The 24,660-nt window shown below is 45.4% G+C and overlaps 1 protein-coding gene across 1 annotated transcript; it reads left to right on the forward strand.

Moving 5' to 3' along the window:
• The first annotated feature begins 1,545 nt into the window (after window positions 1-1,545).
• LOC128700932 (uncharacterized) lies at window positions 1,546-11,506 on the forward strand. Its single transcript, XM_070080034.1, has 2 exons — window positions 1,546-1,572; window positions 8,585-11,506. The coding sequence occupies exon 2, from the start codon at window positions 8,647-8,649 to the stop codon at window positions 10,111-10,113; it is 1,467 nt and encodes a 488-aa protein (XP_069936135.1). The 5' UTR covers window positions 1,546-1,572; window positions 8,585-8,646; the 3' UTR covers window positions 10,114-11,506.
• The last annotated feature ends 13,154 nt before the right edge of the window (window positions 11,507-24,660 follow it).

Raw genomic sequence — 24,660 nt, forward strand, 5'->3', positions numbered from 1 at the left:
GAGAAGAGATACATAGTCCTCCCCAACAACTCCATTGCCAAACATGTTTCCAACATCTTTGCCAAAACATCATTCCAAGTATCTACCTCCACAACCACGACCATCAAGGACATCACCAGTAGTAGACAGGACAAGCCTCCATCCTCTGCAGGGGTATACATAATCCCTTGTAATGACTGCAACAAATTATATGTGGGCGAAACATCAAGAGACCTCCAAACACGCATTTCAGAACACCAATATGCAAGCAGGACTGACGATACAAGGAATGCCTGTGTACAGCATCGCAATTCACACAACCATTTAATTAACTACAGAAACTCAAGACTTATAGCCACAGAAGACAACACTCAATACAGAAGAATCCTGGAATCATCGCTTATCTCTACAACCAACAATTTCAACCAGAACAATGGCTTCTATAACATAGCTGAACCACTCGCCAAGAAACTTCTTCATCGCTATCCCACATAAGAACATAGAACACTGCAGAAGGTCTACAACTTGTCCAATACCCCTGCCAAGCTACCCAAGACTCTATAACCCCACCCGGTGGATCATCAGATGCAGCATTCTTCACCTGACCTCAACATTCTGACTATAAATACTCTCGTACCTTCCAACCCCAGGTAGATCCGTGTGTGACTTGAGAAAGCCCACTGTGTGGGTGAAACGTTGTCAATAAAGGATCACATTATATTGCATTTGTGTTTATATTTCCACGTTACTACCTTCACTATCACCCCTGGTTAGTAGTAGTGGTGGTTAACATGACGTTACTACCTTCACCATCACCCCTGGTTAGTAGTAGTGGTGGTCAACACGACGTTACTACCTTCACTATCACCCATGGTTAGTAGTAGTATAACCAATAGGACGTTACTACCTTCACTATCATCCCTGGTAAGTAGCAATGGTGGTCAACATGACGTTACTACCTTCACTATCACCCCTGGTAAGTAGTAGTAGTAGTGGTCAACACGACGTTACTACCTTCACTATCACCCCTGGTTAGTAGTAGTAGTGGTCAACATGACGTTACTACCTTCACTATCACCCCTGGTTAGTAGTGGTGGCCAACACGACGTTACTACCTTCACCATCACCCCTGGTTAGTAGTAGTGGTGGTCAACACGACGTTACTACCTTCACTATCACCCGTGGTTAGTAGTACTATAACCAATAGGACGTTACTGCCATCACTATCACCCCTGGTTAGCAGTAGTGATCACCGAGACGTTACTACCTTCACTATCACCCGTGGTTAGTAGTAGTAGTGACCAATAGGACGTTACTACCTTCACTATCATCCCTGGTAAGTAGTAGTGGTGGCCAACACGACGTTACTACCTTCACTATCACCCCTGGTTAGTAGTACTGGAGGCCAACACGACGTTACTACCTTCACTATCACCCCTGGTTGTTAGTAGTGGTGATCACCGAGACGTTACTACCTTCACTATCATCCCTGGTTAGTAGCAGTGGTGGTCACGACGTTACTACCTTCACTGTCACCCCTGGTTAGTAGTAGTGGTGGTCAACACGACGTTACTACCTTCACTATCACCCCTGGTTAGTAGTAGTAGCGGTCAACACAACGTTACTACATTCACTATGACCCCTGGTTACTCGTAGTAGTGGTCAACATGACGTTACTACCTTCACTATCACCCCTGGTTAGTAGTAATAGTGGTCAACATGACGTTACTACCTTCACTATCACCCCTGGTTAGTAGTAATGGTGGTCAACACGACGTTACTACCTTCACTATCACCCATGGTTATTAGTAGTAGTGGTCAACATGACGTTACTACCTTCACTATCACCCCTGGTTAGTAGTAATGGTGGTCAATACGACGTTACTACCTTCACTCTCACCCCTGGTTACTAGTAGTAGTGGTCAACATGACGTTACTACCTTCACTATCGCTCCTGGTAAGTAGTAGTGGTGGTGGTCAACACGACGTTACTACCTTCACTGTCACTCCTGGTTAGTAGTAGTGGTGGTCAAAACGACGTTAATACCTTCATTATCACCACTGGTTAGTAGTAGTGGTGGTCAACACGACGTTAATACCTTCACTATCACCACTGGTTAGTAGTAGTAGTGGTCAACACGACGTTACTACCTTCACTATCATTGCTGGTTAGTAGTAATATTGGTCAGCATGGCGTTACTACCTTCACTATCACTCCTAGTTAGTAGTAGTTGTGGTCAACACGACGTTACTACATTCACTGTAGTAGTAGTAGTAGTAGTAGTAGTAGTAGTAGTCACCTACGCAGTAGTCAGTTACACAGTAGTCATGTGAAAATTTGTCTGGACTGCCTCCATGTGAGTTGTCTACCCTGGCAAGCTCTGTTGACACCGAGCCCTGAGGTCGGTACCTCAGCCTCACAAGTGGCTTATAGGACAGATTTCCATAAATGACTGATGTTGCGAGAAATTTTGCCTGCATGCACGAATGAAGGACTAACTTACTTGGTGTTGGAGAATATATCCCGGTCTTCAACCTCCCTAAGCTTTACCCCCTCTGGATTTCCCCTCAGAACCACGTGCAACCTGTTTCCAAAGGAGTGAGTATCCCCTAGTACAACTATGCAGGAAGTGACACTAGCTTCTAAGCTTAACAACGAGAAGACGCAGGAACGTACGGATCATTGGCCGTCCAGCTGCACAAAGACCCACAGTTCAGCTCGCTCGCAAATTCCCCCCAGAAACTGACCAGAATAATGAGAAAGGGAGGTATCTTCTTACTGTATGGGCTTGACGGAGGAGGACATCTACGGTACTTCGAGGTGCCTCCACCAGATTTCCCCGGGACCTAGTATGTGTAAACACGTGAGGCGCCGCCCTGATGTTAAGGTGGTGTGATTCGTTCGGAGTTTCGACAAAGAAGAAGGCACTGCGGTCTCAAAACCCCATGCCTCGACATTCAAACTTCGGCTGCCAGTTCTCCCTAGCTAACATAACCTAGGGTCTGCCTACATTATCGGTCTGTTACTACCTGTGTTAAGGTCTTAGGTCTACATTATTATTATATACAGTTGCCTCAATATACAGTATACAGTATAAAATACCTACTTCTTCCTTGAAGGGCAAATTTATCAATTAAAATGTACCTTCCAACCACCTTCGCCAACCCGGTTGTATGTGTGTGTTTTGGGTGGGTGTAAGGGCCACCCAACTCAGCCGTTCCATCCGCGACATGTTGGGCTCCTCGTACGACGTATCTGCCCTGTGGAACTTTTTAGGACTGATTAAGTTTCCACAAGTCAGTTACACAAGTCACCTACATAGAAGTCAGTTACACAGTAGTCACCAACACAGCAGTCATCTACACAGTAGTTACCAACACAGCAGTCACTAACACAGCAGTCACCAACTCAGCAGTCACCAACACAGCAGTCATCTACACAGTAGTCACCAACACAGCAGTCATCTACACAGTAGTCACCAACACAGCAGTCATCTACACAGTAGTCACCAACACAGCAGTCATCTACACAGTAGTCACCAACACAGCAGTCATCTACACAGTAGTCACCAACACAGCAGTCATCTACACAGTAGTCACCAACACAGCAGTCATCTACACAGTAGTCACCAACACAGCAGTCATCTACACAGTAGTCACCAACACAGCAGTCATCTACACAGTAGTCAGTTTCACAGTAGTCAGTTACATACTAGTCAGTTACATAGTCAGTTACATAGTAGTCAGTTACATAGTCACCTACACAGTTACACAGTTACACAGTATTCAGTTACACAATAGTCACCTACACAGCAGTCACACAGTTACACAAGTCACCTACACAGCAGTCACCTACACAGTACTCAGTTACACAGTAGTCAGTTACATAGTCACCTACACAGTAGTCAGTTGCAGTCACCTACACAGTAATAAGTTGCACAGACACCTACACAGTAGTCACACAGACACCTACACAGTAGTCAGTTACACAGTAGCCGCCTACACAGTAGTCAGTTACACAGTAGCCGCCTACACAGTAGTCAGTTACAAAGTAGTTACCTACACAGTCACTTGCACAGTAAGTTACACAGTAGTCACCTACACAGTCACCTACACAACCACCTACACAGCCACCTGCACAGTCATCTACACAGTAATCACCTACACAGTAAACACCTACACAATCACCTACACAGTAGTGACAGTAGCCCTCCAAAACCCTCTTCAGGTAAACTCCAGGTAAACACAGTAGTCACCTACACAGTCACCTACACAGTAGTCACCTACACAGTAGTCATATATACAGCCACCTACACAGTAGTCACCTACAGTCACCTACACTGTAGTCACCTACACAGTAGTCATATACACAGTCACCTACACAGCAGTCACCTACAAGCTGGCACTGGACAAGCACCTAAAGTCAGTTCCGGATCAGCCGGGCTGTGGCTCGTATGTTGGTTTGCGTGCAGCCAGCAGCAACAGCCTGGTTGATCAGGCTCTGATCCACCAGGAGGCCTGGTCTCAGACCGGGCCGCGGGGGCGTTGACCCCCGGAACTCTCTCCAGGTAAACTCCAGGTAAACAGTATTCACACAGTCACCTACACAGTATTCACACAGTCACCTCCACAGTAGTCACCTACAGTCACCTACACAGTAGTCACCTACACAGTCACCTACACAGTAGTCACCTACAGTCACCTACAGTCACCTACACAGTCACCTACACAGTCACCTACACAGTAGTCATCTACAGTCACCTACACAGTAGTCACCTACACAGTCACCTACAGTCACCTACACAATAGTCATATACACAGTCACCTACACAGTAGTCACCTACACAGTCACCTACACAGTAGTCACCTACACAGTTACCTACTCAGTAGTCACCTACACAGTAGTCACACAGTTACCTACACAGTCACCTACACAGTAGTCACCTACACAGTCACGACAGTAGTCACCTACAGTCACCTACACAGTTACCTACACAGTACTCACCTACTCAGTAGTCACCTACACAGTAGTCACCTACACAGTCACCTACACAGTAGTCACTTGCCTAGCATGAGTCACAGACTCATGCTAGGCAGGTTCAACTCACACTGTAGTAGGTCTGCTGGCCTATGCTAGGCAGGTCCAACTCACACTGCAGTAGGTCTACTGGCCTATGCTAGGCAGGTCCAACTCACACTGCAGTAGGTCTACTGGCCTATGCTAGGCAGGTCCAACTCACGCTGCAGTAGGCCTACTTGTCCATTGTAGGCAGGTTCAACTACCGTAATAGGTCTACTGGCCCATGCTAGGCATGTCCCACTCACACTGCAGTAGGTCTACTGGCCCATGCTAGGCAGGTCCAACTCACATGGCAGTAGGTCTACTGGCCTATGCTAGGCAGGTGTCACTCACACTGCAGTAGACCTACTTGCCCATGCTAGGCAGGTCCAACTCACACTGTAGCAGGTCTAGTGGGACATGCTAGGCAGTTCCAACTCACACTGTATTAGATCTACTGGCCCATGCTAGGCAGGTCCAACTCACACTGTAGTAGGTCTAGTGACCCATGCTAGGCAGGTCCAATTCACGCTGTAATAGGTCTACTGGCCCATGCTAGGCAGGTCCAACTCACATTGCAGTAGGTCTACTGGCCTATGCTAGGCAGGTGTCACTCACACTGCAGTAGGCCTACTTGTCCATTGTAGGCAGGTTCAACTCACACTGTAGTAGGTCTACTGGCCCATGCTAGGCAGGTCCAACTCACACTGCAGGTCTACTGGCTCATGCTAGGTAGGTCCAACTCACATTGCAGTAGGTCTACTGGCCTATGCTAGGCAGGTGTCACACTGCAGTAGGCCTACTTGCCCATGCTAGGCAGGTCCAACTCACACTGTAGCAGGTCTAGTGGGACATGCTAGGCAGGTCCAACTCACACTGTAGCAGGTCTAGTGGGACATGCTAGGCAGGTCCAACTCACACTGTAGTAGGTCTAGTGACCCATGCTAGGCAGGTCCAATTCACGCTGTAATAGATCTACTGGCCCATGCTAGGCAGGTCCAACTCACACTGTAATAGGTCTACTGGCCCATGCTAGGCAGGCTCAACTCACACTGTAGTAGGTCTACTGGCCCATGCTAGGCAGGTCTAACTCATTGCAGTAGGTCTACTGGCCCATGCTAGGTAGGTCCAAATCACACTGCAGTAGGTCTGCTGCCCCATGCTATGTAGGTCCAACTCACACTGCAGTAGGTCTACTGGCCTATGCTAGGCAGGTCCAACTCACACTGCAGTAGGCCTACTTGCTCATTCTAGGCAGGTCCAACTCGCACTGTATTAGGTCTACTGCCCATGGTAAGTAGGCCCAACTCACACTGTAGTAGGTCTACTGGCCCATGCTAGGCAGGTCCAAGTCACACTGTAATAGGTTAAGTGGCCTATGCTAGGTAGGTCTAACTCACACTGTAGTAGGTCTACTGGCCCATGCTAAGCAGGTCCAATTCATGCTGTAATAGGTCTACTGGCCCATGCTAGGCAGGTCCAACTCACACTGTAGTAGGTCTACTGGCCCATGCTATGCAGGTCCAACTGACATTGTAGTAGGTCTAGTGGCCCATGCTAGGCAGGTTCAACTCAAAACTGTAATAGGTCTACTGGCCCATGCTATACAGGTCCAACTCACACTGTAGTAGGTCTTCTGGCCTATGCTAGGCATGTGAAGAAATTTTCTCCAGAAGGGGGATATCAGCCCTTTTCAGCCCTGAGGGGCCCAGCCCTCTCAGAAGGGGCAAGCATCTTGTTTACTTCCAAATCAAGTAATTACAAGCAGATGTTTAACCAGTGTGTACCAGTCGTAGGTCATGTGACTCCTTGCAAGAGACCAGTGTTGGAACCAGTGAGAGCTGACGAGAGTAATCTCTGTACCGCAACGGGATAGGTGCAGGGAAACTTCTACCTCACTTTATTCACATATGGGACATAATGAACTCTAAGTGATTGAGACTTATTTCGAAATCAAGAATTCTGCTTTGCTTCCTGGTGGAAGTTTGGCAAGCAGGGGAAGTATACTCTGTCAACCTTTCCTTTGTAGCTGGGGGAAAGCGAGGTGCGACGATGGACATTATAGCTCAAATGACTTTTAACCCTTGTGATGAATGGTTTGAAAAACCGACAAGTTGAAGATTGAGACACTTATGCAGCATATGGGTATCTTTATTCAGGAAACGTTTCGCCACACAGTGGCTTCATCAGTCCAATACAAAGAGGAAGGAGTAAGGAGAGGAGGAGTATGAGGTAATCAGTCCCTCAGCCTGGAGTCGATGTGTTCAGTCCATCAATCTTGTAGAATGTACAGCATAGGGCCGTAGACGTGGCTTATGTACTGTAGTGAGGTGAGGTGAAGCAGGCGGAGGCGGGGTCATAGTGGTACCATCCACTAGTCGAAGTAGGTCTTCGTCCAAAGGTTGAACAAGATACCCATATGCTGCATAAGTGTCTCAATCTTCGACTTTTAACCCTGCCAAGGGAAACATTAATGCCAGGATAATGAATAAAGAACACTGATCCACGCGTTTTTGTACATAAAAGTATCTCAATAGACACAGCAGATACAGAGAAGTGTAAACAGCTTCTTTAGTAATAAGACTGAATAATAAACAATACTTGATAAACAGAGTGTAACAACGAGTGTTGCGATCCTGACGAGTGTAGTGTGACATTCTTCAAAGAATATGTCTGCTTCAATCAAGACACCGATAGCCGAGTTCAATATGTGTCCGATACAGATACCCAGGTAGGTCTAGTCATGAATGTTACTAGTCAGATCAGCTGCACAGCAGATAGCTAGTTCATTCGTCTCTGGATGTACCGTACACTCGGTTATAGGTGTGCTTTTTAGCCCATCACAAGTAAGTATAGATTCCCATCAGTATTCAGTTACTGAAATACTGACACAACACCCTCTAAGGGTAATTATACTTATACAACATTTTTTCACACAGCTCTTAGGGAGCGCATACGACAACTTCTCAAGACATCGCCTTCAGGGACGGCTGTGTAGGTGAGAGCTGTCTTTCAAGATAAGTCCCATTACATTCCATTATTTACTCTCTGAATTAGCTTGTAGCATTTCCCTAAAAAGGCAGGTCCAACTCACACTGTAGTAGGTCTACTGGCCCATGCGAGGCAGGTCCAACTTATACTGTAGTAGGTCTAATGGCCCATGCTAGGCAGGTCCAACTCATACTGTAGTAGGTCTACTGGCCCATGCTAGGCAGGTCCAGCTCACACCCATGTAGTCCTCCAGCTTACATTTATACCTACCCAGAGCTGTCACTTGTTTATGCAGTTAATTGTTATAATCATTAAGTTCTAAACCCATAATTAAGCTGAAAAAATACGAACAGTCTGTATTTTTTTAAATACATCTGCTGTAATTGCACGTCATTTAAATTTCGAAAATTAACATTTGGAAATTATTTTGAGAACTAACGTGTAATTTTTTTTTTTTTTTTTTTTGCACACATTTAAGCTGTTTTCTGTTTTTGCACAGTAATGGAGAGGCTCAACTAGGATAAGATTGTTTATGTTCCTTATTTTTTGTTTCAGGTGCTGGTCCAGGTGATGCATTCCACTCTGAGTTGGTGTTGCTTGACGTTTGGGTGAAGGTGATGGTAGGTGAAGCACCTGCATCGCAAGGTGCTTCACCTGTGTTACAAGATGGCTCACCTGCCTCACCAGACAGTTCACCTGCCTCACCAGACAGTTCACCTGCCTCACCTGACAGTACCATCGTCCACCACTTGGTGGCAAAGTTCTACAGTTTGGATTTAATGAATCGCGAGATAGACAAGTGGATGAATACCGGCCAGAAGGAATACTTGATATATACAAAGATAATTAAAGAACTCAATGAGTTCCAGGCAGACAGAGCCCCTGACGAGCCTGGAATATCCATCCCACATTTGATCTATGGACGATGTGCTGGTAATGAAAATGTTTTACTAATGGAAAACATAAAAATCCAGGGATACAACACTGTTGACAAGCGTAAGGGGCTGGATTTTGAGCATCTTAAGGTCTGTATAGAACACATTTCCAGAGTTCACGCCCTTTCACATGCGTTCTATAAGGAGAAAGATTTCCGTGGTAAATACCCTTGCTTTCAGTCCACTTCCGAGCAGCTGAAGTTTGTTAAACCAATAGTAGCTGCTGTGATAGATATTATCATTACATTTTTTAGAACTCTGGACGACAAGAAGGATGTCACACGAAGACTTGAAGCATGTAAACAGAATTTATTAGATAAATATTTAGCAATACTGCTGGACGGAGAAAGGATCACATGTTTGATTCATGGAGATTATTGGATTAATAATATAATGTACAAATACAAGAGCCCAGTGGCACAGGCAAGTCATGAGGACTCACAGGCAAGTCATAAGGACTCGCAAATACTTGCAGGCCATGAAGATTCACAGGCAATTCACAAGGACTCGCAGGAAGGCCACATCTCAAGGACACTTGCAAGCCAGAGGGTTTCCCAGGCACATGAAAGCCATCAAGAAATCGAAGCATTAAAAATCATTGACTGGGGCAACAGTATCTGGGGCAATCCGGTGCTTGACCTACAGTATCTCCTCTACACGTCCACTACTCGCACTGTCAGGAATGCTCATCTAGATCACCTGCTGCACCTCTACCATTCTACCTTCACTAAGCTTGCTGCTAAGATGGGCTCACCTGCTGCCAGCTGGAGCTACGAACAATTTGAACTAGATTGGGAGAGGGCTTTCACTGTAGGGTTCTTCCTTGCCTGTATTACGAGTTTAGGAACACTGAGCACCAGTAATCCTGTCAAAGCACCACAGCCTTCATGCCTAGACAAGTCTTTTCTCTTACCGGTCAAAGTAGTTGTTGATGGCATAAAGCTAGGAATGGTAAAGTTATTTATCCCTTTTCTTCAAAAGCCAATTGGAGAGTTTCTCATTAAAAATGCATTTCACCACACATTTAAGCCCATGCTTGAAGAACTATGTTCTGGTCAGAATGAAATTCTGAACACGAGACTTACTGACCTCATTTGTGAGGCTGATGAAAAGGGGATTTTCTCCACAGAATCAGTCATATCTGAGTGAAACAACGACGAGTGTGCTCCCTGAAAAAGACCCCATAATCAACCCACATTCACATCAGTGATTGTTGCTTCATGTTCCTCAATTCTGCCATTTAAACTGCAGGTGGTTCTCGACTTACGATGGTTAGGTAAGATTTGCCAAGAAATAGGACAAGTGTTTCCTGATGTGGGTTTTAATCAAATGATGACCTGCCATTTGAGCTTTTGGTCATGTGACTGAGGCCTTCCACTGGCTTATCGGTCCACCCCCTTTAAAAAAACGTGGTCATAGTTATAATCATTTAGTTTTACTTATGGTGGGGTTACATTCTGAAGAACCCATCGTAAGTTGAAAATATCGTAAGTAGAATACAGATATGTTACAAAAATAATTCTAAGTATTAATGCATCTACCATTTCCTATCAAGGAAGGGTGACCCAAAAGAAAGAAGAAACACTTTCATCATCATTCACTCCAACACTGTCTTCCCAGAGGCATACCTACATGATATAAATAACTACTGCCACTAAATAAATGAACAAGTAATTACTGTAACTGAATATCAGTACTGGAAATAAAAGAACACAAGTTCCTCTGACAGTAATAAGTGAACAATACAGAACATACATCACTATTACACCATCAAAAAGTCAAAATATAAAGCAAGGAGCAACTGTATTAGAGTGAACCTCAGTCATGTCAATGATCATTATATTCACGTCAGTGGTCCTCTTCAAGGGGGGCTCCTTGGCGTGGTGAAGAGGCTCTTGGTCTGAGGAATTAGACCTATCAGTCTTCTTCCTCAGACCGAACCTAATTACCCCCCAATCTCCCCTCCCCTATCCCATCCTCCTCTCCCTTGTGGCTTAGCGCTTCTTTTTGATTATAATTATAATTATAATTATAATTATCCCATCCTCCCCATCCTCCCCTTTTTCCTTTCCTCCTCCTCCTCCCCACCCCTCCCTTTTGCCCTTCCTCTTTTTGTCCTTTGGGATTTCTCCCACAGGCGCGCTAGTTCCTAGGTAGGGGAAAGGATACCGGGGTCCATCCCATTCCGTTGAGGTTCTTAGTGGTGGCGTAGTTTGCCGTGGAATCTGGATCGCCTGGGGATGTCCCGATCCCTCTCCAGTATCCCGGAGTAGCTTTGGGTGTCTTTCGGGCGACGAGTGTATCTCTGGAAGCCACCTTTCGGATTCCGGGGGTGGTGGCCGAAGGAGGTATGCTTTGTGGCGGATATCCGGCCGCCCTCTCTTTTGTCCACCGAGGTAGCTCGGCAGATGTGAGGTTGCTATCCCGGATTGTTAGTTTACTAGCATGATGGGTAGGGTATGGCACGGGTTCCATGCTGCATCTGCGCTACTTGCGGTGCTGAGGTCCTCTTGGGCGCGGAGGGAGATTTCTGGCCCTTTCATTCCTCCTAGGAACTATCCCTCCCCGGTCCCCCCTTTTTTTATTCTTTTTTTTATTTTTATTTTCTTTTCTTCTTTCTTTTTTTTTTTCTTAAAAACAAAAAGAAAGAAGTAACCTAACCATGGCAGCCCTAGTCCATGAACCTGGTACCCCCGGGCCCCTTCTTGATTCCACACCCCGTTCTGACCCCGCCTCGTCTTTGGACCACTCTTCAGACATTCCTCATGCCTCTGTACCTATTGCCGGTGCTGTTTCTTCACCCGCTTCAGGTACTGAGGCCTCGACTGACTCCTTCGATTTATCAGACCTTCGCTCTCCTCTGACTATGCTTCCGGCCTCTCCATCTACGGTGCGGCAATTTTCAAATCGCCGACCCGTTCCACGTCGGACCAACTCTGGTCCCACGCCTAAACGCCAATGACAATTACCTGCTGATGATACTTCTCCACCTTCTCGTTCTTCTCAGAAACGATCGACACGTCCTTCACTACCTTTCCACGCTCAGTTTCAGACTGAACAATGGACTAAATTCTTCACTTTACGACCAACTTCCTCTACTGCCTATCTTTCTGACCATAGTATTGGCAAGGCACTCCTACGCCATGTTGGTAAAGATATTTCTTTTCATGCTCTTAAGAGTGGTACGCGCATCATTACCGTACAGAATGCTACCCAGGCTCATGAGCTCTCTCGTCTTTCCCATATCGATACTGTTCCTGTCACTCTTGAAAAACATCATTCCCTCAATTCTTGTAGTGGTACCGTCATTCTGCCCCATACCATAGTTCAACAAAATTTCCAGACATGTGGCACTGACATTCTAGAACAGCTGGAACTCCAAGATCTCCCAATCCTCAAGGTAGACACTTACGTTCTTCCTGCCCGTGGGCGGAGACGATACCCTAGCAATGTGGCTCGTTTAACTTTTGACAGCCGAGAACTCCCATCCTCAGTTTATATAGCAGGACATCGGTTACAAGTTCGAAAGGTGATCCCTACACCACAACAGTGTAGAAATTGCTGGCGATTTGGCCATCCAGCGAAATATTGCAGATCTATCGCCGAATGCCCAGTCTGTGGTGCTGATGACCATTCTAATACGTCTTGCAATCGATCTCCCTCTTGCCTTAACTGTCATGAGGCTCACCCTTCGTACTCTCGCCGTTGTCAGGTCTATTTAAACGAGCGGGAAATCCGTTACCTCAAAGAGACAGAAGGTCTCCCTTATGCCATGGCAGTTTCTCATCTCCGCCTCCAAGGGAGACTCCCACGTGTTTCTTATTCCCGTGTTTCAAAACGTCCCCCCACTTCTGGTATCCCATCTTCTACACCCACCTCTGTGGTTACCTCTCCCATAATCACTCCTGTATCTAATCCTTTTGCTGTCCTCGGCTCAGACGTCCCTACTTCAACGCCTCAGTCTAATCTCGCTTCTTCGAGTTCTCTCTCACAAGCCTCAGTATCGACGAGACCTCGTACGACACCTCCTCCCAATCGTCCCTCTACTTCTCAAAAGTCAAAAAAAGGTCCGTTAACACCTCCTACCCATCTTCCACCTCCTCATTTTACCCTCCCTGTCTCTGTCCCTGGTTCTTCCCCTCTCACTGGCTCAGTTACAAGTGTAGAGGTTCACCCTCCTCCTCGTACTGTACCTTCCTCCCCTGTTCCCTCCCAAGTTTCTTCCTCTTCTGCCACCTCCCAGGTTCCTGCCTCTTCTGTCCCCTGCCACGCTTCTCCAGTTCCCTCCACCCTTTCGCCCCCCCCCTACCTTGGTACAGTCCAATACAGTTCCAATCTTTACTCATCCTCCCCCTACCATTCCCAATATTGTCTCCCATACGACATCTCTGAATTCCGAAACACTTGAAGCAATCTCTGAATATATTGCAGAGACCAAACCATCAATGGACACTGATCCACCTTCCGCTCTTTCTCTCTCCTCTGCTCCATCTGCGCAACTCCTTTCTTCACAGCGCACCGTTCCTTCGCTGCTTGAACGTTTTCCACTGCCTCCGCATGTGGACTTTTCTAACCCTTCTAGTCCGTAGGAACCCTTACCTGTGGATTTCAAGTATCTTTATCATTGCCAATCATGGCCTATTTACAGTGGAATATACGCGGCCTCAGGGGTAATCGGGGTGAGCTTCAGATGTTACTCTCCCAGTTTGCCCCTGTTGGTGTTTGCTTACAGGAACCAAAATTACACTCTGCTGTTATTTCTCACATCTCAGGCTATAATTTATTGTATTCTTCAGATCCTTTTCCTGATGGGACCTTTAATGAAAGTGCCCTTCTTCTCCGCACTGATATTCCGTACCATCAGCTATTTGTTCATACTTCGCTGCATTACACAGCAGCCCGTATCCACTTACATAGGTGGTATACGCTCTGTTCTTTATATCTCTCTCCTTCTCGGGCATTATCTATTCCGGATTTTGCCTTCCTTGTTTCGTCATTACCGCCACCGATTCTGTTACTTGGTGATTTTAATGCCCACCATTTCCTCTGGGGGGGTCTCACTGTGATTCCCGTGGAATTCAGTTAGAGGCTTTTCTTGCCACCCACCCCCTCCATGTTTTAAATACAGGTACTCACACCCATTTTGATCCTCGGACTCATACTCTCTCTTGCATCGATCTCTCAGTCTGCTCTTCCTCCGCCGCATTAGACTTCACTTGGTCTGTTCTCCCGGACTTACATGACAGTGATCATTTCCCAATCATTCTTACTTCCCCTTCATATTCGCCACCTCTTCGCACCCCACGCTGGCAATTTAATCGGGCAAATTGGAACCTTTACTCACACCTAACTGTTTTTAAAGAGGTTCCTTCTTCGTCCTCCATCGATGAGCTTTTACACCTCTTCTCGTCCTCCGTTTTCACCGCAGCTTCTCATTCTATACCCCAAACTTCGGGCAGGCATTCTCAGAAATGCGTGCCTTGGTGGTCTCCTGCTTGTGCTCGTGCAGTACGTTTGAAACGCGCTGCATGGGGCAGGTACCGGTACAATAGAACCACAGAGCGACTCCTTGATTTTAAACAGAAGCGTGCGATCGCTCGCCGTGTCATCCGTGACGCTAAACGCACTTGCTGGCGAGATTATGTCTCCACCATCACCTCTGCTTCCTCTATGAGTGCAGTCTGGAAAAAAGTACGAAAACTGAGTGGTAAATATTCTCCTGACCCGGCTCCTGTTCTGCGGGTTGCCGGTGTTGATATAGCAAACCCACTAGATGTTGCCAATGAAATTAGCAATCATCTGGTCTGTATTTCTCAGGGGCTCCATCTATGCCCCTCGTTTCTTTTCTCAAAGTCTGCCAGAGAGTTAGCACCCTTGGACTTTTCTTCTCTCAGAGAAGAACAGTATAATGTGCCTTTTACACTTCAGGAACTGGAGGCAACACTCTCAGCTTGCCGATCATCGGCAGCTGGGCCCGACGACATTCATATTCGTATGCTACAACATTTACATCAGTCAGCCCTTGCAGTCCTATTATGCCTTTTCAATCTTATTTGGTCACGAGGAGTTCTTCCACAGCTGTGGAAATCTGCCATTGTTCTCCCTTTCCGCAAACCGGGTACTACGGGACATGAAGCCTCTCACTATCGTCCCATTGCTCTTACCAGTGCAGTTTGCAAAGTGATGGAACGCCTGGTAAATAGACGTTTAGTGTGGTATTTAGAGACACACAACAGTCTCTCCACTCGTCAATATGGCTTTTGTAAGGGTCGTTCTACCATAGACCCCTTACTACACTTGGATACGTATATTCATAATGCCTTTGCGAATAACCACTCAGTTATTGCCATATTTTTTGACCTTGAGAAGGCATATGATACAACTTGGAGGTATAATATTTTGGCCCAAGCCCACTCCTTAGGCCTCTGAGGCAATCTACCATCCTTCCTTAAGAACTTTTTGACTGACATACATTTCCGTGTTCGGGTTAATAATGTGCTCTCCCCGGACTTTATCCAAGCTGAAGGTGTCCCCCAGGGATGTGTTCTGAGCACAACACTTTTTCTCCTTGCTATAAATGATTTGGCCTCTAGTCTTCCATTCAATATTTGGTCATCACTCTATGTTGATGACTTCGCTATTGCCTGTGCAGGCGCTGACTGTCACCTCATTACAGTTTCTCTCCAGCATGCAGTCGACCGTGTTTCCAATTGGGCCACCACACATGGGTTTAAATTTTCCAGTACCAAAACTCGAAAAATTACTTTCACTAGACACTCTGTCATCTCCGATCATCCTTGATACCTCTATGGCACCCGTATACCTGTTCGTGATACAGTCAGGTTTCTAGGCCTCCTCTTTGACCGTAGGTTATCCTGGAAACCTCACATAACCTCTCTGAAGACAACTTGTCACAGCTGGCTGAACCTTCTTAAAACCCTTGCTCATCTTTCATGGAGAGCTGATCGTCGAACTCTCTTTCGCCTACATTCAGCCCTCATTTTATCGAAGCTTGATTATGGTGGCCAGATCTATTCAGTGGCCTCTCCTGCTACTCTCTCTAGCCTTAACCCTGTTCATCACCAAGGATTACGTTTATGCCTTGGTGCTTTTTGCTCTTACCCTGTTGAGAGCGTCTATGCAGAAGCGAGCTGTATAGCCCTTGTGGCCTAGCGCTTCTTTTTGATTATGATATGCAGAAGCGAAAGTTCCATCCTTATTCGATTGCCGTGATGCCCATTGCCTTCGCTACTATGTACGCTCTCGTGATCTCCTCAATCCTTCCATTTATAGAATGGTCACCGATATTAGTTGACATTCTTTATTTGTTCGCCGCCCCTGTTTGCTCCATCTCTTCTCTCTTCGCCTACATTTGGTCTTGTCTTCTCTTCAATTACCACCTTTCTATGTTCATGTAGCATCTCATTTTTCCCTACCCCTTTGGGAAGTTCCAGCTGTTCGAGTCTGTTCTTTCTCACTTCCATGCTCAAAGGCCCAATTGTCTACTGTAGCTTCCCGCTCTCTTTTTCTTGACCACTTCCACTCTCATTCTCATGCCATTGCAGTGCACACATATGGCTCTAAATCTTCTGAAGGCATAGGATTTGCAGCAGTGTTTCCGGACAGTGTCGTACGAGGGCATTTACTATCTTCGGCTAGTATTTTTACTGCTGAATTGTATGCCATTCTTGCAGCAGTTATCCGTATTACATCTATGCCTGTGTCATCATTTGTGGTTGTCTCAGACTCCCTTAGTGCTTTACAGGCTATACAGAAATTTGATACACCTCACCCCCTAGTTCTCTGTATCCAACTTTAGCTACACCGCATCTTTACCAAGCATAAAGATATTGTTTTTTGTTGGGTCCCTGGTCATGTTGACGTACAGGGCAATGAACAGGCAGACACTGCTGCACGGTCAGCAGTACATGACTTACCCATTTCATATAGAGGTGTTCCATTTACGAACTATTTTGCTGCAATAGCTACCCACCTTCACACCCGTTGGCAACAACATTGGTCCGCGCTGCTCAGTAGCAAACTTCAATCTATTAAACCGAGTATTGGTTACTGGCTGTCTTCTTGTCACCAGTGTCGAGGTTGGGAGACTACTCTCTCCCGTCTTCACATTGGACATACTCGTCTTGCTCATGGATATCTCATGGAGAGGCGCCCTGCTCCTCTCTGTGAGAATTGTCAGGTTCCATTATCGGTCAGCCACATTCTATTAGACTGCCCACTTTATCAACGAGCACGCAGAATATACCTCCAACGTCGTCTTCGCTCTGCTGCTCTCTCTTTACCTTCCCTTCTCGCTGATGGACCCACCTTTCATCCGGACTCTCTCATTGACTTTTTGACAGCAGCTGGCTTACTTCACAAACTCTGATGATGATACCTTCAGACCTTTCTACCTCAATCTCTTGCTGCCCTCTACCCCCGCACTATCCCCTTCCCCGCTGTTTTCTGTAACCTACTAATCATCCCTCCCCCCTTTCTACCGCCCAGTACCCTCGCTTCCTTCCCTACCCCTGCAGTGCCGTATAGCCCTTATGGCTTAGCACTTCTTTTTGATTATAATAATAATAATCCTATATTCACTTTTACATGTAATTTCATTTTACACACCCTGCAAAACTCGTGCAGGATCTCTTCGCATTCTCCTAAAAGCACAGTGTCATCAGCAAAGAGTAACTGTGACAACTCCCACTTTGTATTCTTTATCTTTTAACCTGAACATACACTTCTTTTACAACCTCATCTATAAATTTATTGAGCAACCATGGTGACATCACACATCCCTGTCTAAGGCCTACTTTTACTGGGAAATAATCTCCCTCCTACATACTCTAACCTGAGCCTCACTATCTTCATAAAAACTCTTCACTATCAGTAACCTTCCTCCTGTTCCATACATTTGCAACATCTGTCACATTGCCTCCCTATCCACTCTTATCATATGCCTTTTCCAAATCCATAAATGCCATAAAAACCTCTTTACCTTATCTAAATACTGTTCACCTATATGTTTCACTGTAAATATTTGGTCTACACACCCCTTCCCCTTCCTAAAGCCGCCTTGTTCATCTGCTAATCTGCTCTCCGTCTTACTCTTAATTCTTTTGGTAATAACTTTGCCAGGGATACTTAACAGGCTTATTATATAATCAGTATATACTTGCTCTCAATATCTGTATTCATCTCAAACGTTAAGCACTCCATTGTATCTGCCTAATTGAATGTTTGTAAATTTTCTCTACAAGCCTTATTGAACCCATATAGCATGACCTAATAGAGTACACAATTCTCTTGTATTCATCGTAACGTATCTAATGACCATATGTACTATTATTGCCCTATTAATCTTAAGTTAATTTTGTCTGAAATGCTCTCCAAATAAAAGGGCTTTTAGCATGTACACCCTACTATTATACTTCTTTGTACATACATGTATCAAGTCAAAATAAATATTTTTATTATTACTGTTATTATTATTATTATTATTATTATTATTATTATTATTATTATTATTATTATTCCCTTATAAGTTTTACTCTCTCTTTTGTCCCCTTTGCCTTTATACAAAAGAAAATATGCATGCTTTCTGCTGATCCCTAGGAACCTTACCCTCTTCTAAACATTTATTAAATAAACAAACTAACCATTTCAAAACTATATCCCTTCCCCACCCTGCTTTTAACTTTTTTATCTTTATCCCATCAATTCCAGCTGTTTTATCCCCTTTCATTCTATCCACTGCCTCATGCACTTCCCCCATACCTACAACTGGCTCTTCCTCACTCCTACAAGATGTTATTCCTCTCTGCTCAATACACGAAATCACAGCTTCCCTATCCTCATTTAACAATCCCACAAAATATTCCCTTCATCTTCGCAATACCTCTAACAACTTTCTTCTCATATTTTTAACTAACAAATCCATTCTTTCCCTAGGCTTTCTCAACTTATTAATCTCACTTCAAAACTTTTTCTTATTTCAACAAAATTTGTTGATAACATCTCACCCAGCAGGGGCACCACGAGTACAGGTGTCTCAGGTTGAAACCTCCTAGTAGTAAGATGTTTGGGACAGGAGTTGGGAGATTTTCCAGACAGTGGTCAATTTTCTCAAGCTGCTCCTGGAATTGCTGGGAAGTTGCATCTGGAGGTTTATATACTACCACAATGACAAGGTTTGGATTTTCAGTCTTTACCGCCAAAACTTCAACTACATCATTTAAAGTGTTTAGTAGTTCTGTGCAAATGAGCGACTCTGTGACATACAGACCAACCTCCCCTTTATGCCTGTTGAGTCTGTCGCATCGAAATAGGTTGTAAGCTGGGATCCATATTTCGTTGTCATAGTGATCCTTTATGTGGGTTTCTGTGAATGCTGCAAACATTGCATTTGACTCCATGAGCAGTCGCTTGATGAAAGGAATTTTGTTGTTTCTTAATGGCTTTAGACCCTGTATGTTTGCAAAGACAAATGTCGTTATATTGGTAGAATTTAGGGGTGTGGGATTGAAAGCTAAATAATCTAACATAAAGTGGGAGTTGTCACAGTTGCTTTTTGGTGATGACACTGTGCTTTTGGGAGATTCTGAAGAGAAGTTGCAGAGGTTGGTGGATGAGTTTGGTAGGGTATGTAAAAGAAGAAAATTATTAATATGGGAAAGAACAAGGTGATGAGGATAAAAAAAAATAAAGGATTGAAAAGATGGGAGGGAGGAGAATGGAGGAGGTGAATGTACTGAGATATTTGGGAGTGGACATGTCAGCAGATGGATCTAAGAAAAATGAGGTGAATCATAGAATTGATGAATGGGAGAAAGGTGAGTGGTGCACTGAGGAGTCTGGAAACAAAGAACTTTTTCCATGGGAACAAAGAGGGGAATGTATTACCTGGAGTTTATCTGGAGAGAGTTCCGGGGGTCAACGCCCCCGCGGCTCGGTCTGTAACCAGACCTCCTGGTGGAACAGAGCCTGGTCAACCAGGCTGTTACTGCTGGCTGCACGCAATCCAATGTACGAGCCACAGCCCGGCTGGTCAGGTACCGACTTTAGGTGCTTGTCCAGTGAGTGATTTTCGTGTGCAAGTTTGGTACTAGTCCCTCTAGGATTTTCCAGGTGTATATAATCATATATCTCTCCCGCCTGCGTTCCAGGGAATACAGGTTCAGGAACTTTAAGCGCTCCAAGTAATTGAGGTGTTTTATCTCCGTTATGCGCGCTGTGAAGGTTCTCTGTACATTTTCTAGGTCAGCAATTTCACTTGCCTTGAAAGGTGCTGTTAGTGTGCAGCAATATTCCAGCCTAGATAGAACAAGCGACCTGAAGAGTGTCATCATGGGCTTGGCATCCCTAGTTTTGAAGGTTCTCATTATCCATCCTGTCATTTTTCTAGCAGATGCGATTAATACAGTGTTATGGTCCTTGAAGGTGAGATCCTCCGACATGATCACTCCCAGGTCTTTGACGATGGTTTATCGCTCTATTTTGTGGAAGGAATTTGTTTTGTACTCTGATGAATTGAAATTTCTCATCATTAAACTTCATATTGTTTTCTGCAGCCCATTGAAAGATTTGGTTGATGTCCGCCTGGAGCCTTGCAGTGTCTGCAGTGGAAGACACTATCATGCAGATTTGGGTGTCATCTGCAAGGGAAGACACGGTGCTGTGGCTGACATCCTTGTCTATGTCAGATATGAGGATGAGAAACAAGATGGGAGCGAGTACTGTGCCTTGTGGAACAGAGCTTTTCACCGTAGCTGCCTCAGACTTTACTCTGTTGACTACTACTCTTTGTGGTCTGTTTGTGAGGAAATTATAGATCCATGTACCAATTTTCCCTGTTATTCCTTTAGCATGCATTTTGTGTGCTATTACGCCATGGTCACACTTGTCGAAGGTTTTTGCAAAGTCTGTATATATTACATCTGCATTCTTTTTGTCTTCTAGTGCATCTAGGACCTTTTCGTAGTGATCCAATAGTTGAGACAGACAGGAGCGACCTGTTCTAAACCCATGTTGCCCTGGGTTGTGTAATTGATGGGTTTCTAGATGGGTGGCGATCTTGCTTCTTAGGACCCTTTCAAAGATTTTTATGATATGGGATGTTAGTGCTATCGGTCTGTAGTTCTTTGCTGTTGCTTTACTGCCCCCTTTGTGGAGTGGGGCTATGTCTGTTGTTTTTAGTAAATGTGGGACAATCCCCGTGTCCATGCTCCCTCTCCATAGGATGGTAAAGGCTCGTGACAGGGGCTTCTTGCAGTTCTTCCTCCACCACATCACTTTCTAGGCTATTCCATGGCCTGACTACTCTATGACTGAAGAAATACTTCCTAACATCCCTTTGATTCATCTGAGTCTTCAACTTCCAATTGTGACCTCTTGTGTCTGTGTCCCATCTCTGGAACATCCCGTCTTTGTCCACCTCGTCTATTCCGCGCAGTATTTTATGTGTCGTTATCATGTCTCCCCTGACCCTCCTGGCCTCCAGTGTCGTCAGGCCGATTTCCCTCAACCTTTCTTCATAGGACAATCCCCGTAGCTCTGGGACTAGTCTTGTTGCAAACCTTTGCACTTTCTCTAATTTCTTGACGTGCTTGACTAGGTGTGGATTCCAAACTGGTGCTGCCATACTCCAGTATGGGCCTGACGTAGATGGTGTACAGAGTCTTAAACGAATCCTTACTGAGGTATCGGAACGCTATCCGTAGGTTTGCCAGGCGCCCGTATGCTGCAGCAGTTATCTGATTGATGTGCGCCTCAGGAGATATGCTCGGTGTTATACTCACCCCCAGATCTTTTTCCTTGAGTGAGGTTTGCAGTCTTTGGCCATCTAAACTATATTGTGTCTGCGGTCTTCTTTGCCCTTCCCCAATCTTCATGACTTTGCATTTGGCAGGGTTAAATTCAAGGAGCCAGTTGCTGGACCAGGCTTGTAGCCTGTCCAGGTCTCTTTGTAGTCCTGCCTGATCCTCGTCCAATTCAATTCTTCTCATTAACTTCACATCGTCTGCAAACAAGGACACTTCTGAGTCTATCCCTTCCGTTATGTCGTTCACGTATACCAAGAACAGCACAGGTCCTAGGACTGACCCCTGTGGAACCCCGCTTGTCACAGGCGCCCACTCTGACATGTCCGTGCGTGCGATCTGGTGTGTGTATGTGTGTGCGCGCGCGCTAGTGTTTACCTGGAGTTTACCTGGAGAGAGTTTCGGGGGTCAACGCCCCCGCGGCCCGGTCTGTGACCAGGCCTCCTGGTGGATCAGCGCCTGATCAACCAGGCTGTTGCTGCTGGCTGCACGCAAACCAACGTACGAGCCACAGCCCGGCTGATCAGGAACTGACTTTAGGTGCTTGTCCAGTGCCAGCTTGAAGACTGCCAGGGGTCTGTTGGTAATCCCCCTTATGTGTGCTGGGAGGCAGTTGAACAGTCTCGGGCCCCTGACACTTATTGTATGGTCTCTTAACGTGCTAGTGACACCCCTGCTTTTCATTGGGGGGATGGTGCATCGTCTGCCAAGTCTTTTGCTTTCGTAGTGAGTGATTTTCGTGTGCAAGTTCGGTACTAGTCCCTCTAGGATTTTCCAGGTGTATATAATCATGTATCTCTCCCTCCTGCGTTCCAGGGAATACAGGTTTAGAAACCTCAAGCGTTCCCAGTAATTGAGGTGTTTTATCTCCGTTATGCGCGCCATGAAAGTTCTCTGTACATTTTCTAGGTCGGCAATTTCACCTGCCTTGAAAGGTGCTGTTAGAGTGCAGCAATATTCCAGCCTAGATAGAACAAGTGACCTGAAGAGTGTCATCATGGGCTTGGCCTCCCTAGTTTTGAAGGTTCTCATTATCCATCCTGTCATTTTTCTAGCAGATGCGATTGATACAATGTTATGGTCCTTGAAGGTGAGATCCTCCGATATAATCACTCCCAGGTCTTTGACGTTGGTGTTTCGCTCTATTTTGTGGCCAGAATTTGTTTTGTACTCTGATGAAGCTTTAATTTCCTCATGTTTACCATATCTGAGTAATTGAAATTTCTCATCGTTGAACTTCATATTGTTTTCTGCAGCCCACTGAAAGATTTGGTTGATGTCCGCCTGGAGCCTTGCAGTGTCTGCAATGGAAGACACTGTCATGCAGATTCGGGTGTCATCTGCAAAGGAAGACACGGTGCTGTGGCTGACATCTTTGTATATGTCGGATATGAGGATGAGGAACAAGATGGGAGCTAGTACTGTGCCTTGTGGAACAGAGCTTTTCACCGTAGCTGCCTCGGACTTTACTCTGTTGACGACTACTCTCTGTGTTCTGTTAGTGAGGAAATTATAGATCCATCGACCGACTTTTCCTGTTATTCCTTTAGCGCGCATTTTGTGCGCTATTACGCCATGGTCACACTTGTCGAAGGCTTTTGCAAAGTCTGTATATATTACATCTGCATTCTTTTTGTCTTCTAGTGCATTTAGGACCTTGTCGTAGTGATCCAGTAGTTGAGACAGACAGGAGCGACCTGTTCTAAACCCATGTTGCCCTGGGTTGTGTAACTGATGGGTTTCTAGATGGGTGGTGATCTTGCTTCTTAGGACCCTTTCAAAGATTTTTATGATATGGGATGTTAGTGCTATTGGTCTGTAGTTCTTTGCTGTTGCTTTACTGCCCCCTTTGTGGAGTGGGGCTATGTCTGTTGTTTTTAGTAACTGAGGGACGACCCCCGTGTCCATGCTCCCTCTCCATAGGATGGAAAAGGCTCGTGATAGGGGCTTCTTGCAGTTCTTGATGAACACAGAGTTCCATGAGTCTGGCCCTGGGGCAGAGTGCATGGGCATGTCATTTATCGCCTGTTCGAAGTCATTTGGCGTCAGGATAACATCGGATAGGCTTGTGTTAATCAAATTTTGTGGCTCTCTCATAAAAAATTCATTTTGATCTTCGACTCTCAGTCTGGTTAGCGGCTTGCTAAAAACTGAGTCATATTGGGACTTGAGTAGCTCACTCATTTCCTTGTTGTCATCTGTGTAGGTGGTGTGGGTGTATGATCCACTTAATATTTGTATTTATAACTCATTACAACTGTGACCAGGTGTGGACGTATCAGTGGTTCATTACTTTGTAATTTGCTCATGACTGTAACCATGTATAGGAGTGAAGCTGATTTATTACCTCTGTAACTTTCCATGATTGTGACCAGATCTACCTGGAGTTCATTACCTTTGTAACTAGTTCAGCTATCATAACTTTGGGGTCCAGTCACTAGACCCATTTTGTACCTTTGTAATCTTTTGACTACCGCCCACAGGATGGGTATGGGGTGCATAATAAAGATATTAAACTAAAGTGTGTGTGTGTGTGTGTGTGTGTGTGTGTGTGTGTGTGTGTGTGTGTGTGTGTGTGTACTCACCTAGTTGTACTCACCTAGTTGAGGTTGCGGGGGTCGAGTCCGAGCTCCTGGCCCTGCCTCTTCACTGATCGCTACTAGGTCACTCTCCCTGAGCCGTGAGCTTTATCATACCTCTGCTTAAAGCTATGTATGGATCCTGCCTCCACTACATCGCTTCCCAAACTATTCCACTTACTGACTACTCTGTGGCTGAAGAAATACTTCCTAACATCCCTGTGATTCATCTGTGTCTTCAGCTTCCAACTGTGTCCCCTTGTTACTGTGTCCAATCTCTGGAACATCCTGTCTTT

The sequence above is a fragment of the Cherax quadricarinatus genome, unplaced genomic scaffold (genome assembly GCF_038502225.1).
Source record: "Cherax quadricarinatus isolate ZL_2023a unplaced genomic scaffold, ASM3850222v1 Contig89, whole genome shotgun sequence".
NCBI classification, from domain to species: domain Eukaryota; kingdom Metazoa; phylum Arthropoda; class Malacostraca; order Decapoda; family Parastacidae; genus Cherax; species Cherax quadricarinatus.

Bases quoted from the DNA above. Each gene is read 5' to 3' on its own strand.
- LOC128700932 (XM_070080034.1), top strand. From the start codon at position 8,647: ATGGTAGGTGAAGCACCTGCATCGCAAGGTGCTTCACCTGTGTTACAA.